General features: G+C 40.7%; 2 protein-coding genes across 2 annotated transcripts in view; one reads left to right on the top strand and one right to left on the bottom strand.

The window, feature by feature from the left end:
• The window catches only part of LOC148166008 (CLIP domain-containing serine protease B4-like), a 612,376-nt gene that overhangs the window by 374,289 nt on the left and 220,683 nt on the right, over window positions 1–17,404 (top strand). The gene's annotated exons all lie outside the window — the stretch shown is intronic.
• Window positions 9,652–11,960, bottom strand: LOC148166011 (uncharacterized). Its single transcript, XM_088049493.1, has 3 exons — window positions 9,927–11,960; window positions 9,851–9,886; window positions 9,652–9,777 (listed from the first exon to the last, which is right to left on the bottom strand). The coding sequence occupies exons 1-3, from the start codon at window positions 11,958–11,960 to the stop codon at window positions 9,652–9,654; spliced, it is 2,196 nt and encodes a 731-aa protein (XP_087905619.1).

Here is a 17,404-nt window from a genome sequence, read left to right as displayed (position 1 = left end):
ATTAGAACCGCTTAGACCGTTTTTGCGAAGCGGAGTCGATTACTGTGGGCCCATTCCCATCAGACAGGGAAAAGGGAGAGCGAAAATGGTTACAAAAGGTTATATTGCGTTATTTATTTGTTTTTCGACTAAGGCTGTTCATTTGGAGCTGGTGAGCGATTTAACCTCGGAGGGTTTTTTGAATGCGCTCCGACGATTTGTGGCCCGTAGGGGTTTCGTGCGAGAGTTGTTCTCTGACAACGGAACAAATTTCGTGGGAGCCGATAGAGAACTCAAAAAATTAATTAAAGACGCGAAAACTTTCGATTATTTGACATCAGACGCAGCCAACTCAGGCATAAAATGGACATTCATTCCAACTGTGGGAGTCTAATATTAAAGTTTCAAAAAATCACATCAAAAAGGTCATTGGAGACACGGCTTTAACATTTGAGGAGTTGTACACGTTACTGACGAGAATAGAGGCTTGCCTAAATTCCAGACCCCTATGTCCTCTCACTTCCGATCCCAATGATCTCAACTCCCTGACCCCTGGCCATTTTCTCATCGGGGAGTCCCTAACGGCGACAGTAGAAGTCGACTTGGCAGAAGTCAACACCAACAGGCTCACCAGGTGGCAGATGATAGAGAAGATGAGGCAACATTTTTGGAAAAGGTGGCACCGGGAATATGTGACACAGCTCCAAACCCGAAGCAATTGGAAACAACCTACATCATCATTGAACCCAGGGGCATTAGTATTACTGGTGGAAGAAGGCACACCACCTCTCCATTGGCCTCTAGGCCGCATCCAAGAAACCCATCCTGGAAAGGACGGTCTCGTGAGAGTAGTGACCGTGAGGACAAGCAAGGGACTTTACAAACGAAGCATTTCGAAGGTGTGTGTCCTTCCAATGGAATGAAGTGATAGTGAAATGTGTGCGCATTTTTTTAAGACGAAATAACTTCAGCAAAGGACTGTCACTGCATGGTAGTATTAGGATAGTTAAGTGCAATTTATACAACATCACGTTTTTACAATGTCATCGTGTTTTTTTTGTAATGTAAGATTTGTTCTTGTTTTTTATTTACTTATTTTTTTTTATTTGTCACTAACTAATTCATCAAGTCAAATTTCTCAATTCAAGGTTCTAGTGTTGTAACTTTGAAGTCCAACAGACTTCAAGGGGGCCGGCTATGGTAGTTACACAGGCATGCAACTACCCTCACTGTTGGTTGCCTAACCATTTCACTTCACCCCACCCTTTTGTAGTTTACCTATTGTGTATATAGTATGTAAATAAACCAGTCTTAAACAGAACCTGGAGTAGTAAGTCACCCCCAATTTTCACCGACAATTCTCAACCAGAGACAAAAAAAGGTGTTGTGACGACACAGTCACACACGCGCAACCAGTCTTCATGTACTGCAGCTTTTCCACCTTGCTGAGACTTGTGTTTGCGTGAATGATCTTCGTGAATAGGTCCTGGAATGTGGGCCATTCTTCGTATTTGCCTTCAAATACCGGTATCGTAATCTTTGACAGCACCACACTCGTTGACCCCGAAGTTCCATTACCTCCGGATGGACTTTTCATTTTCTCTTCCAAATGAATCATCACTGCACGATACTCTGCACGCATCGTGCCAAACCATTCCTCTTTGAAGTATTTAGACTCCCGGTTGCCCCTCGCACACCTGCTGAGTTCCACTTCCATTTGTCGGATGGTTTCCCATTGAGTTCTGATGTCTTCCGAATACTGTCGGAACCCTTTAGTTGCCGTCTTTGCGCTGTTAATGTCGATTCTCAACAGCTCCATCCGACGGGCTTGGTCTATTAAGTCTAGTTTCAACTTAATCTCTTCAGCTGTTTCTACCATTTTGTCAGGCAGCACTCTCACTCTCCTTGGTACAAACACTTTTTCCACGAACGGCTACTCCCGATTCGCGATAGCTTTAGGAATTTGGCAACGTTTTGCCCACTTGAATCTTGCACTCTTTTCAAGATTTTTCCACGAACAGGCACTCCCGGTTCGCGAAAACTATAGGAATTTGGCAATGTTTTGCCCACTTGAATCTTGCATACTACAAGATTTGCCACGACGATAAACTTAGTTTGCTCGATGGACCATGTTGAGGGGGTGAGTAAAGACAACCACCTTGGTTCTATCAATACTCTCGTTTTATTCACAAAAGCCTATCTAATATAATATTAATTTGAATTAAATATAACTGTGATGTTCAAAATGTTGTGTATATCTGTTGTTCGTCAACATAACAACCAACGTAACTAGTTTACGGTCGCTGGTACGCAACCGTATTCTGCTGTCGATGCATCCACAACTAATTGTTACATCAGGATTGCTCCACCGTGGACTGTGAGCCGCTCTATTTTCGACACGTCCAGGTGAACAATCCCTGATTAATCGATGATTAATCAGGGGGTGATGTAGCGGCAAGATCATCTCGCCTTTGAGAGAAAATATTTGGTTAGCGACGTTAGTCAGTTGTTAATTTTTAATCTGAAAAAAACTGAAAAATTCTAACTTCAATAAATTCTGTTATCAAGCGTTTAAGTGCTTATTATTAGTGACCCCCCAGCCACAGTTGCAAAGCAAATTTAATATATTTTACCATTACAATCGGAAAAGATTTTGAGGGTCTTGCCGGGGCATATGCGAGACCGTCCTTGACCGTCCTAGTAATTCTTCAATGCAAATACTCTTACCTATTTTCAATAATAGTCAGTCGCAATAATAAATCTTTGCCGTTACTCGACACTCGTTAAGTCAAACATCTATGTAATCAAAGTTCAATAATAAACAAGTGTTAAGTTTTCGTCGCCTTATTCTTGGACCAAGAATCGCCATCCTAACAAATTGGTGTCAGAAGTCGGATTGGAAGTTTGGAAACAGAACAGGATTCCTTATGAATAATTCTTGAATCCAGAGAAGACAACTCTGTGAAGATTCCTTGTCATCCTTTGGTCAGAAAAGGGCACATTCAGCGCGGATCTACAAGGTAGGTTGAGAATTTTTGTTGTTGATCTTTCTGTGCGTTCGTAATAACTCATTCCAAAATCATGCCTGAAATTTCTTCAGCAGCTCCGGAACATTCCTTTGCAGACATTAGATCTCTTATTCCGGATTCCTTCTCGGAAAATCGGCGAGAGTTTTATGAATTTTTACAAAATTGCAATAATGCACATAGATTATGCACTGCTTCACAGAAAAAACTAATCCTTGTCTACATCGTATCACGATAAGCGCGAGCTTAGATTCATGAGAATACATTTAAATCTTGAGATGAATTAAAATCGAATTAACTGACGCGTTTTCTGACAAAAGAGATTTAACGCAGCTTGATGGAAGATTTGGTTTAAAACAAAACAGAATTGAAAGTTGTAGTCTATTTGATGGTGAGGGCTACAGCCTGGCAGCTTTTTGCCGGAGAGCGGTGTAGTGGGCTCCAACTTAAACAAATGTTAATAAAAATTTACTATTTATTATAAAGGGCGCCACCCCAGATGGTATTATACTGCGGCTGTGGGCGCAGTCAGTCAAACTAGTTACAGGCAAAAACTTTACAAAATATCTAGTATACAACAATTATTAGCAAAATGGTACCATGGGCTTTATAGTCTTCCCCATTTTTTTAATGTTAGTAAAAATTATAAATGATAGAAGTTAAGTCAAATTTAGATTATTTGGTATTAATTAAAATTTGGAAATCTACTAAAGGAATTTACAGAAGAAAACGCGGAACTAAATATAGACCGAAATTCAACAGATCGGAAGCTGGGGTCCTTTCGGGGTGCTAGGAAGTAGTTAGCGGGGGATCCCCTCTAGCTGCTAGGAGGTATTTAGCTGGAAGTCCTCTCTGGCTGCTAGGACTCCGACAACAACAGTGCGCAGAAAGCCAACGACTTTTAAGGGTGAAGCTCGATGCGAGAACCAAAGGAAGTCGAGAGATAAATAACGGCACGTCACTTGTGACCTCGGTAAAAAAACCCTAATAATAATATTATTATCATTAAGGTGTTAATTGAGGAAAAAGCTAAAAAGAAGAGATACATTTGAATTTTGAAACTATACCTTAGAACCTAAGGGTTGCAGATACTACCACGTGGATGGGTGGTTTACGAAAAAGTTGGTTTTCCCGAGTAAACGTGCCACGAGCGAATTACAATAGTTTCGTACGCTCAAAGTTGACAAAGCTCTAAAATTTGTTTTTTTATCACGTTATGTTTGGTGTCGCGACGCCTAAGAAGTATAATTTTTAGCGATTTTTGAGTTTTTGCGGAAATTTTCGCGAATTCAAATTTTTTTCAACATAACGGTGACACAAATATTTTTTATTTCAAATCTCATGCAAATTGTGTTTAAAATTTGCGTTAAAAACGCTGTTTTATCAAGATTTTAAAATTATGACGGCGCAGTGGCAAACTATGTTACTCCAAAATTTCACAAGTCACTTCATTCGTTCGTATGTAGGTCAATTTTGATTAACTCAAGCATCGGACCGGGTTTTGTCTGGGCGTGTAGAACTTTAAGGCCTCTTTCCATTGTTGTAAGTAAAATATTCCGATGTATTCATCTTCCTAAGGGTATTTTCCACCCTAGGGCCTTTTTTGTTAATTCTGGAATAGTGGATTAAACCTCGTAACTTGGATTTACATTGATTGATGCTGACCGATTGACCAGGCTGTACAACCTCTTCCCCTTTTTGGATTCTGGAAGGCTAACCACTCAGGAGCTCTTGCAGGAGAGTCGGTAGGAGGAGCTGTTGGGGCACCTGTTGGAGTCAAGGTCAAATCGTTTTTTTTTCATCCACGTCCTTGTTCGAGTCCTCGTAGTCAACGTCCTCGAGTCATCGTTTGCGTTTATGGTAACCTCAGTTGACATATACCTAGTAAACATTTTATGGCTTAAGTCAAACCACCCATAGAAATAAAACTGGGTGTTGTAAACTGCAGCCGACAAAGTTCTAGGTAGAGAGTTGACCGATGGTTGAATAGGCCCGCTTTCATTTCGTGCTCATTTATGGTCTCCAATCGCAAGGATTAGTACTGCCCGGCCCTCTCATAATGTGGCCATAAAATTTACTAGATATATGTCAACTGAGTTTACTATAAACTTGTTGTTTTGTTGTTTGTTTTTGGTAGGAGTTTACGGCTTCACCGTAACCGACCTTGTCACTTGAATTAGAGTAGTTGGGAGATTACAGCTTGACTGTAATCAACCGTTTCACCTTCAGTTTTTTTTATTTTGTTTTTTACTTGTACAGACGTCCTTGTAAGTCGGGACCCGGTAATTGCAGATTTGAACGATTGAACTGTTGCGCGAAATCTCGGTGTACCGTCGGCTTGCGCAAGCGTTCGGGTTACAGCGAAACGTCCTAATCTTACACCAACGATTGTCGATCTAAAGTCAACGTCCACTTGAGTACTTGTTTTTATTTATGTTTTGGTATTGAGTTATCTTGAATATATTTGTCCCTGGTTAGTTTTTTTTTTCTCGTTGTTCGGGTAAGCTATATCGAGTACTTTGGATCCGAGTATCCGCAAGTCGTAGCCGGAGAATCCTGGCACCCTCAAGAATAGCGGGTCGGTGAGTTTTAGCGAACCCACCCAGACTGAGCTACCGGCGTAAATTTGTCACCAGCCGGCCCGAGCGACTTTGGTTTCTTTTTTTTCAGTTTTTTGCGTGACAAGTCGTGACTTTAATTTTTAAAAAAACCTCTTTTAAACCTTTAATGTGCGACGTATAATGTTCGAGATCACATGGTGAAATTTCAATCCCGGAAGTAGAATTAATTTTTCCGTAATAATCTCCGGAGAGAGGAACATTTCTTGCAAAATTTGAAAAGGAAGGGGAGAAACTAGTGACTTCGTGCACGGCTGTGTTGATTGTTGCTTGGATTTTCGAAATTTCTTTGTCCCAATGTTTATGGTCTTTAATGTAACAATGGTACCAACTGTACGATTGTTCCTTTTAACAAAATTACATAGAGGAGAATTACTTAACGGTATACCAAATCTTTTAAACTTTATAATTATTTGCCAGTTTCTTAAATTTACTCCCAGCAAATTCGGTACCATTAACACAAAGGATAAACTGAGAAACTCCAAACATAAGAAAAACGTTATTCTCTATCAACGTTATCATGTTGGAAGCGGTAGCCTTTTGCAATGGACAAATTAAAGTAAATTTGGTTAACCAATTGCTAACAACCAATAAATGATAAAATTCTTGAGAAGAACGTGGAAATGGACCAATTATATCGCAAGCAATTATTTACCAAGAAAATTGAAGCTTCTTTTCGGAACCCATCAAACCGATTCGAGCGGTACTCGAAATTTTCTGAGGTCCACAGACTAAGCAAGACTTGATATATTTTATATCACGCCTCATTTTCGGCCAGTAATATTGTTCTTGAATGCGACTTAAAGTTTTAAGAAATCTAAAGTGACTGGACGTAGGCTGGTCGTGACATAAACTCATTACTATCCTTTTAAGAGATTCAGGAACAAGAAGCTTATATTCCTTAATATTGGTTTGAAAAGAAACATGTGAGGGAACAAATTTATAGATGTAATCATTTTCCACTTTGAATAGAGGGTAGCGTTCTGGACATCGTCGAACACTTTCGCGTAGTTTAACATAAAATGGATCGAGATCTTCAGCTGTAAAGGAAATTAACGAGATTTCAGCGGAAGGAAGGCCACGTGATAACGCATCAGGAACTATATTGGATGTACCATTGCGATGAACTAGATCAAAGATTTGTTGGCCCAACGCGCTAATTTAATATTGGTTTGAAAAGAAACATGTGAGGGAACAAATTTATAGATGTAATCATTTTCCACTTTGAATAGAGGGTAGCGTTCTGGACATCGTCGAACACTTTCGCGTAGTTTAACATAAAATGGATCGAGATCTTCAGCTGTAAAGGAAATTAACGAGATTTCAGCGGAAGGAAGGCCACGTGATAACGCATCAGGAACTATATTGGATGTACCATTGCGATGAACTAGATCAAAGATTTGTTGGCCCAACGCGCTAATTTACCGGTTGGATTTTGCAAGTTATTTAGCCACAAAAGAGAATAGTGGTCTGGTCAGGTGAGGTCAGGTCAGGTCAGGTCAGGTCAGATCAGGTCAGGTCAGGTCAGGTCAGGTCAGGTCAGGTCAGGTCAGGTCAGGTCAGGTCAGGTCAGGTCAGGTCAGGTCAGGTCAGGTCAGGTCAGGTCAGGTCAGTTATGACTGTGCTTGGAATTTATCGACTGAAAACAACACCGCGAGACACTCACGTTCTGTGACCGAGTAATTCCTTTCGGATTTTGACAAACTACGTGAGGCATACGCAATTACACTTTCCTCATCGCCAATCATCTGGAAAAGAACGCCTCCAAGCCCATTATTGCTTCATCATATTGTTTATTTTTTTTTTTTTTAAATCAGGTTGGCAGAGTAGTGGAGCTGATACCAAAGCATTTTTGATACTTAAAAAGGAAGCTTCAGCTTGATCGGTTCAGATAATAAGCTGATTTTTACGTCGACCTTTTAATAGATTATTTAACGGTGAAACTAACGCGGAAAATTCTTTTTGAAACGGCGCTAACAATAACATAAGCCGATGAATCTCTTAACTTTAAGTTTATAGTTAAGTTAGCCTCACTTAATCTATGAAAAACTTTATTAAGCAATTGAAGAAGTTTTTCGAAAGATGAAGAGGTGATTACACTATCATCCAGATAGCAGAAAATTTTTAGCTCAAATTGTGGTCCGGAGATAGCGTCAACCAATCGTTCCTGGGTCTGGGCGGCGTTACATAGCATAAAAGGCATAATGGTAAAGTGATAAAAACCACGACCCGGCACACTAAAAGCTGCCTTTTTTTTTAATCATCATACCACGGAATTTGCCAAAAAGCTTTTCATATGTCAATAGAGGATATGAATTTCGCGTCTCTTAGCATATTTGAAATGCCATCAATGATTGGTAACAGATATGAATCATGTTTAGTTAGTTCATTTAATGCCGTCAAAGCAGAACCTATATTCTCCTGAGGACTTCTTTACAATAAGTACCGGGGAACACCACAGGCTGTGTGACTCCTCCACGACACCTAACTTGAGCATTTCGTTCAATTCGGCACCCAAAATTTTTAGCATATAAGACGACATAGAATACTGTTTTTTTTAAATGTCTTTGCCTCACCTGTATCAATAGACATGGATATTTTTTTGTGCGTCCTAAACGATCTTTCCGGCTAATTTGCTTAAAAGAGGAAATAACGCTTTCAGCTTGTTGTTTTTGATTTTCTGATAGCTGACGAGAGGATTTTCAGCTAAGTTTTTTAATAGAGCAAGAAAATTATTCGTTGGTAAGCACACAGACCACGAATTATGCGAAAAATCAAGTTGAAGACAAAACTTTTGGGCAAAGTCGCTACCAAAGATAAAGGATTGTGGCAAGAAAGGCACAACAAGAAAGGAAATTGTGTGACAGACTTTATCTATCGAAATGGGTAAATCTTCTAGACCATACTTTTTCTCTGTACCATCCGCGGTTGAGATTTTAGGAATTAAAGAAGGTCTAATTTGTAAATTGCAGCAACCAATAAAATGGAGTTTTGAACTACCTATGACACAATTTGTAGCGCCTGTGTCCAACAGACCAGTAATAGAAAAATCAAAAAAACTTAGGACGAACTTTGCCTCTATTTTCGGAGAAAGAAGAAAGAAAGAAAAACTAACTTTACCAGAGGAATCATTCTTATAGGATTTATAAAAGTCTTTGACAGTAACCAACCAAGAATTCCAATTAAGTTTGTCAAAGAATAATTTTTTGGGAAGTAAGGTAATTTGGCCTGCTTAGAGGAAGTATGGCGGTCAAGTGAACATACTTCTACTGCACGTTTTTTGAGCAAGATTTTTTGTCCAAGATTCTGACATCAGGTTTGCCACAACGACAACAAAAAGTTTTTCTCTTAAAACAATAATATGTGTAGACATGATTGGCAAAACCACAATTCCAACAAGTAACTGAAGCAGAAATTTTTTTATTTTGGAAGCCAGAAGTTGACGGAGAATTAAACGAAGAAACTCTTTGAGGCGGCTTAGATTTAGAAGATGAAAATCGACTAGGGTGTCCTGACTCTATGTGTGTACTCTTTTCTGCCGAGAAAGAAAGACGTTATAATGGGCGTTCACATTGTAATTCTGAGAGATTTGAGATATTATGCGTCTTCTAGTTTCTTGCATACTTTCGATAATTCCGCAAGTGAGTCAATTTTGCGTAAAGCTAATTGTGGAATTTTCTCCGGAAGAAGATTATATTTTATGTATCTTATCTTGGTAGATTCGCTGACTACTCACGGGACACGGCTAAATAAATTTTCCGAACGTTTTTGTTTGCAACCCTTTATCGTTTCCCAGACCTCGTCTTCGATATGTGAGGGCAAAAAATCGCGTTTTAGTAAACAGACTAGCAAATTCCAGTCAGTTGCAAAATTTTTATTGCTGCGGTACCACGCAAAGGCATTTTCTGTGAAGAATTAACAGCAGAAAAAAAAAGCTCTTCATTTAACACGCTTCGTGATGAGGCATATTCGAAAACTTTTTCCAGAAATGAAAATAATTCTTTGGATTGCCCATTAAATTTGATACCTCACTTAGCTATTGGGATCGATTTTGAAGGAAAATTCACATTTGGTGCCGGAATATTAATAATAGGATTTATTGCGTTCTCAACATCCCGGCCCTCTTGAAACAATCGTTTCAATAAAATCTTAATCTACTATATACAAAGGCAAAAGGATAAACAACAAAAAAATGATGATTTAGATGTTTCTTAACCTAATATGAACAAGAATAAGTGTAAGCATGCATGAACAAATCTTAATCTACGAATTAATTAGTCTCTGTGGCACTTGACTCGATTACACTCTCGCGCACTGGTAATAAGCACAATGTTTGCACTGCACGTCGTAGCACCTTGTCGTCCGGTCCTGTTGTAACCGAGACCACCCTGATGACCCTATCCTTCCCTGGGTACGTTTCGGTGACTCGTCCTCTTCTCCACTGTAGCGGCGAAGTGTTGTCTTTCAGTAAGACCAAAGACCCGGGAAGCATCTGCGTTGTCCTTGATTTACACCACTTAGGTCGATTTTGCAAGGTTCCTAGATATTCCTTGGACCACCGGGTCCAAAAATGCTGGCTCATTTGCTGCACCAGTTGCCAGCGGCTTAGCCGATTCTGCGGAAGCTCCTGAAGATTATCTTCTGGAATGGCATTAAGCGGACCGCCGATTAAGAAGTGTCCTGGTGTCAGTACTTCCAGATCGTTCGGATCGTTGGACAATGGACACAGCGGGCGCGAATTGAGGCAAGCCTCTATACATGTCAACACAGTGCACATTTCCTCAAAGGTCAACATATTATTCCCTACAATTCGTCTTAAGTGGAACTTGGCCGATTTTACTGCGGCCTCCCACAGACCCCCAAAATGGGGCGCTCTTGCCGGAATGAAATGCCACTGAACCCGATGGCAATTGAAATAATTGTTGATTTCGCCCGTTAAAGTTTGCCTTTTAAACATTTGATCCAACTCGTGGTTGGCTCCGACAAAATTTGTGGCATTGTCTGAGTACATATTTGCCGATACTCCCCTTCGCGAAACAAATCTTTTTAAGGCCCCCAGAAACCCCGATGAATTCAAATCCGAGACTAACCCTAGATGCACAGCCTTGGTTGCCATACATACAAAGAGCGCAATGTATACTTTCAGAGTTCTTCTATTCCGGCACTTTCCATCTTTTATCTGCAATGGGCCCGCGTAATCCACGCCAGTATTAAAGAACGGTCTTGAAGGGTTGGTGCAAGCACCCGCATGCATTTGATTTTTATGTTCCTCGGCAATGATTAACTTTGTAAATTGATGTTTAGGTATAACAATTGGGAACTTCTGTTCATATCGCGCATCGGCGTTCCTTAGACGACCTCCCACTCGGATTATTCCGGATTCGTCTAAGAACGGACATAGCGACCGCAATTTACTCTTTTTGCCTAACTCGCGTTTCTGACGCAGGCGACTCAATTCCCGAGGAAAGCCGGCCTCTTGTAAATGTTTTATGATGATTTTCTGTGCCGATTTTAGTTCCGCAACCGAAATGGGCCCAACTTGTTTTTGACTCGGATTTCTGCAGTTATATGCCAATCGTCCGCAAGCCGCGACAACCCGTGTTGTCTTTATGCTCGACGAATAACGCTGAAGTAACTCCCACTCTGGTGTGCTGGTTGTGGTGAGTATAACTGCCTTGGTTTCCGGAACATCGGTTATGTCCGGATTAATGATAGGCCAATTTGAGCGCTTTTCGATAAGGCAACGTGACCCATGAAACCATAAAGAACAATTAATCAGTTTCTTAGGGTACATCCCTCTTGAAATTATATCCGCTGGGTTATCTTCGGATTTAATGTGTTGCCATTTTGGGACATCCGACAAATTTTGAATTTTGCTTACGCGGTTTGCTACAAACGTTTTAAGACTTCTTGGAGACCATGCTAACCAGGCCAGGACAATCGTCGAGTCCGTCCAGTAATGCACTGATCTGATGTCCTTTCGTAAGTTTAGTTTGATTGAATTGATCAGTTTGGCTAATAAAAGCGCCGGGCATAGTTCTAATCTAGGAATTGACATTGTTTTTAATGGCGCAACCCTGGATTTACTACAAAGTAAGTTTTCGTAATAATAATTCGTAAGTAATCGCGAACGCTGCGGATGTATACGCACGCTCCGTACGCGAGTTGCGATGCGTCGCAGAAACCATGTACTTCTAGATAGTCGAATGGGTACAACCCGATTACATTTCTGGGTATGGAAAATTGGTTGAGCACCGGTATTTCCTCCAATATTCGTGACCACACCGTGTGAATTTCGCTTGGGATTTTCTCGTCCCATCCCAAATTCGCTTCCCATAATTTCTAGATGATCATTTTGGCCTTTACGCTAATTGGGCCGACTAAATTAAGTGGGTCAAAAATCCGTGCGACTATTGAGAGAATTTTGCGTTTGCTAAAGGGTTCCGCATGAAATTGTGATTCATCTACCGCGTACTTGAGATTGTCCTAGAAGCAGTTCCAATACAGACCGAGTGTCTTTGATTCGCCGTTTTTGTCAAAATTAAGATCCCCGTTTGCGTTGTCTTGCGCGTCGGCGGGTAATATGTCGGGCTCGTTGGACGCCCATTTCCGCAGCTCGAAACCGCTGCTCATTAATACCTTTGTCAACTGATCTCGTATTTTTACCGCCTCTTTGATTGTCTCGGCTCCGGTGAGTACATCGTCCATATAAAAGTCGTGAATTATAATTGGATAAATATCCGAAAACGCTGTTTTATTTTCCTCCGCTAGTTGTTTCAAACACCGCACGGCCAGAAATGGTGCTGACGCGGTACCGTATGTGACCGTATTTAATTCGAACACTCGTAGTTCCTCGTTTGGATTATTTCTCCAAATAATTTTTTGAAACTCGCGGTCCTTTGGCTTTATGTTTTGTTTTTTACTCTCGTTACCTTGAATCTTGGCCGGCGTTTCATGTGAAGCAATAAGTGCCTCCAATATCAGAGTTTTTCGTTCCATAAAGTGAAGCAATTGCGTTAGCGAAGTCAAGCGTGTCTTGTAACAAAGTCAAGCTTTCCCGTAATTATTGGCACGAGGAAAATATCGGTTCCCTGACTTTCTGGTTGAAGTACCTTTAGGGCCTCCATATTGTAACGCTCCTTTCCTCCGGAACAATTCCTTGCTCCTTCTTACCCCCTGAGCCCGGTTGCGATCTCGGCCACGACTACCCCAATGGAGAAGGGTGGGGTTCCAACAAGATGGTATGAGAGCGCCACGGGTTTGTACAAGACCACGGACTCAAGGAGGCTACTACTCAAACCCGAATGTAGGTTCGGAGGGACAAGTAAACGACAAAAAAAAGAAAAAAGAAAGGATTAACCAAAGAAATATATGTATATTAACACAAATGACTGTTTAACAAAGTATTACAAGCAAAAAAAAGTTAATGTTACCAAGCTACAAAATTACAAAACTATCTAATTAATTAATTAATCATTGACGATTACAAAATGGCGGAATCCCGTAGGCTGAAGTCAGAAAATGTGCGCGAACGGCGGAAACACGCGGACAGCTGTCAACGCATTTATTATCCCGACTTAATTAAGCTAATCGTTTGCGTGTTTACATAGGGGTACTTCGTACTACTACGTCGCTGCTCCTCCCACGGTTCAACGGGTAGAAAACTCCGAAGCGGGACTGCCAAACACGAACTTCCAACGAAGGTACACCAGATGGAAGACAAAGAAAACACAGAAGAAAGGAAGAAAGAAAGAAAGAAAGAAAGAAAGAAAGAAAGCCTGTGATGGAGGAAAATGCGTATAAGTATGGGGACGCCAGAAATATCGTGAATTCTCAATAGTCACCTGTGATGGAGGGCGGCTTAAATGAGGGTGAGATTGGTGGTAACCTCAAATCCGACCGGGTCGTATAAGGATTGGATTAATCCCTCTTCAATCCAAAAAATCTGGGTTGCTAATCACTTATCTGACAACGTCGATTAGGAATCCCTTTTCCAAAATCCAGGACACACAAGGATGATACCCATAACTTAAGATTCTTGCACCCGTTTACACACCAATCCTCACGATGATAACACCAAAACCGAAATGACCGAAGATCCGGCCCTCCCTCAACATCTTGTACAAAAAAGGGGAAACACGTCACGAGGGACAGTGCACCAACCTATGATAACCAAAATAACCCGGCGATCTGGATGACAGTTGACCGTGAAGTAGGGTTATGTGGTTTGTTTACAAAATGTTTAGCGGAAAACCGACGAAGTCCTCAGACATCAGGGAATTTGACTACAACAGGAATTACGATACAACAATGACTCCCGTATTGATACTAAACCTTTCAGGATTACCAGGACAACAAAAAAACAGACTAAAACCAAAGTAAGGAAAGAAACGTGGACTCTAAAATTGAGGCAACTGGAGTCCAAGCAGCCACCCCTGGAACAGGTAACAGAAGAAACTGTGGTTACTTGGTTCCAATCAAGTAACTTCCTCCAAATAAAACTCGCGAATGATACAATTCAGGGCGCAATTTTCGATATCTTCACCACCGCGCATTTTGACCGTTACAATATTTACAATTACATCGTCCAATAATTTGCGCATTGACGCCGCGGAATTTTTAACCAAGACCGGCGAATTTAGGATGCCTAAAACGTGTTCTTGTACGATAAGTCTTTTATTGTTAAACCTTTTTTCCAAAAGATCCCATGCAATTGTATAATTTTCCACTGTGACGTTGAGCATTTCGACCGTCTTGTGCGCGTCTCCCTTTAAGCACTATTTTAGATAATGAAATTTCTCGATTGTCGTGTATAATTGGCTTTGATGAATTAACGAGTTAAATGTATCATAGAACGACGTCCATTGCAAGTAGCTGCCGTAGAACTTGGGTTACTCCAAGGTGGGCAATCTTACGGGGTTTACCACGCGAGGTTGTTCCGTATTACCTGCGGTACTCGTCGTCGGGTTACTGGGACCCGGAATTGGCAGTTGCGATTGAATTAGTCGTTGCATTTTTGCCTCTAAATTGTAAAAGATCTCCTCAAAGTCACCGTGCTCTTTGACTTGTTTATCGGAGGTATTCAACAGTTCGATTTTATTTTGAATTTCATCGAAGTCGTTGAAGGCCTGACACAAAAAGTTTGGCCGCGATTTTATCTGGAACGAATCGTCCCCATCATTGAACCTTTCTACAAACGTTTTAATGCGGGTAACCTTTGCCTTAATCTGACCGCGGCGTATTGTTAATTCTTTTACTTCCTCTTCAACCATTTTGCTGACCTTTGAGTATGTGATGCCATGTGTCTACACTACAGAGGACTTACCGGAATGCGACCAATCGACCGGGGCCTGAACTTGACTTCTTAGATCTGGACCTGGAGGCGCACCTGGACTTGACTAAACCTCGATAATTGTAGTCGTCGACACAGCACTATTTTAATTTGTAATCCGGATACGATCCGGCTCGAAGGACCAAATGTATCGTGATCACCGCGATTCGTTGTCGCGCCTTTCTGGTACTTCTGGGGCGATAATGGGTCGGCCCAGGGCGATTTCCCAGAGAATAAAAAATGTACTACTTGTTTGCTAGTGTTTATTTCTTACTGTTGTACATTACTCTTCTGACTGTACTGAGTGTACTGTTACTGTACTGAACTGTTTGTTCTGCTACTGATTGTTTCTGAGAGAGTGGTCTCTCCCTTGAAGAGGGTTGGTGGGGGTGAACCCTTACGGTAAACCCCATGAAAAGAGAAAGTTCTCAACATGGGTAACATTTCAAAATTTTTACAGATCATCGACCTCTAACATGGTTATTTAATTGTAAAGACCATCATCACGATTAATTCGTTAGAGACTAAAATTGGAAGAATACACTTATGAAATTCAGTATAAACCCGGAACTACAAATTTAAATGCAGATGCTTTATCTTGAAATCCATTCATGTCAATAACCGATACTTACGATCAATTCAATCGTTTTCATTATGAAAACAAAGATTTCATCAAATAAATTAACCCAGAAGGTATAAGGCTATATTGCACTAATAAAAATTTTGACCGTCAATTATCATCTCTTTTGTATCCTTATCGGCAAGCGCGTGTCCCAACAATAAATCATGGTTTGCCTGAACTAACCAGAACCGGCTTAAAATATTTTAGTAATCATAAAATTAGGATTTACCTGGGGTGCTAAATTTGCCATTTATTACATTCTTCAAGAAAAACAATAGACATGTGGGTAATCTGCGATTAATAATAATCTCTTTGTCCAAGTTTGATGTAATTCATGCACATGTTTCCATAATTTTTAAATATTATTAAGCCGGGACTGGTCGAAGTGACAAAAGTAAGCGCTGCGGTACAACCAGATGGTTTACAACTCTGGGATGTTTTCTATTGTAGACAAGTTAACTTTTACACAATGGGATAATTTTACTGCTGCTATACAGGGTGTCCCAGAACTCATGCCTAGCCGAAAACCGGGGATATCGGGAAAAGGTGTGAATGTGTAAATTGCTGAAAAAAAAGTTACAGCTCCAACAGAAACTGAGAAAAGACATGACAAAGTTGACCAATCACAAGGCCGCGTGGAGATGGTCTGGAGGATACACTGGCGTGTTGCTAAGAAACCAGTTTAAATTTTCTCCTTTGAATTTTGTATGAACAATCTGGTCCACTATAAATTTCACTGACGTTAGAATGACAGGCTTCAATAAGTCTAACTCATATTGAACTTAGTGTGCAGAAACGGCTCAGCGTACTTTAGAAATTGACTAGAGGGTTGAAGACTACTGGTTGACGAGCATTGAATGACAAGAGACACACCTGGAGGACAACTGACACAGTGAAAATCCAAGTGGAGTGTGAAACGGCGTTTCTTTTGGTTTCCCTTGCTTGCTGGTTTCCTAGTTGGTGTTTGGTGTCAACAATATCCTAAAACGGTTCAGGAGTACTCGGCGGCAGAATGCCTCGAAATGCGTCTTATTTTTGAAGAGTGCTATCGAAATTAGTATTAGCAGCAAGAACGTGCCGAGGACGTTTTCCAGGTCGTGATTATTATCCGGACATCAAAACGATTCTTAGTGTTGTTTCTCGGGCTGGACACACTGATCAGTTATTAACAGATCGGCGCAAAGTTGGTGGAGCACCAAGACAGGCCAGAACTGTTGAAAATGAAGAAGCCGTTTTGGAAGCGGTTGACGAACACTCCACGCAAAGTATCTGAACTGTGGCACGCCAGTTAGAAATCGGAAAATCTTCTGTACAAAAAATTCTCGCGACAGATAACCGGCACCCGTACCATGTCAAAGTTTGGTTAGAAGAGCTCATCTGTGTGTCCAAAATAATGGTGGTTTGTTCAAGCATTTGATTTAACCATTACATCATGTGCCTTGTTCTGTTTCTTGTTGTAATAAAAGGGTTCTTGAATGAACCGTCATTGTGTGGTTTTTATCTGTCAAATTGACATTAGATGTCAGTTATAAAAATGTATTGGACCAAATCAATTTTCCTTTTTAGGATTTAATTATGAAACCTAGCAACGTTAATATTATTTGTGCTTGAGCGTCTGGGATTGGTCAATTTCGTTAAGCAATTTCTCAATTTTAAAGCACATCAGGACAAAACAAATTGCATTTTTGGCGTCCTGATTGCTGTCGGCATCCGCCCTTTTTCGGCTAGGCGTGAGTTCTGGGACACCCTGTATAGCCTTATACCTTCTGGGTTACTTTACCTCACGTGCATGATTCTCCTTTTGCATAATTTGCTAATGGTTTATTCT

Source organism: Gnatocerus cornutus, unplaced genomic scaffold (genome assembly GCF_029298725.1).
Source record: "Gnatocerus cornutus isolate USDA-ARS CGAHR unplaced genomic scaffold, icGnaCorn1.1 ctg00000033.1, whole genome shotgun sequence".
Taxonomy (NCBI): domain Eukaryota; kingdom Metazoa; phylum Arthropoda; class Insecta; order Coleoptera; family Tenebrionidae; genus Gnatocerus; species Gnatocerus cornutus.
Note: the sequence above shows the minus strand (reverse complement) of the source record. Positions and strands in the feature narration are given on the sequence as shown.

What these genes read in the sequence shown, in the direction of transcription:
- LOC148166011 (XM_088049493.1), bottom strand. Translation starts at nt 11,960, where the DNA reads ATGGGAAGCGAATTTGGGATGGGACGAGAAAATCCCAAGCGAAATTCA. An exon ending in TATTACCAGTGCGCGAGAGT is followed by an intron (nt 9,887 to 9,926) that starts GTAATCGAGTCA and finishes ATTAATTCGTAG; the next exon opens with ATTAAGATTTGTTCATGCAT. An exon ending in GCATGCTTACACTTATTCTT is followed by an intron (nt 9,778 to 9,850) that starts GTTCATATTAGG and finishes TGTATATAGTAG; the next exon opens with ATTAAGATTTTATTGAAACG.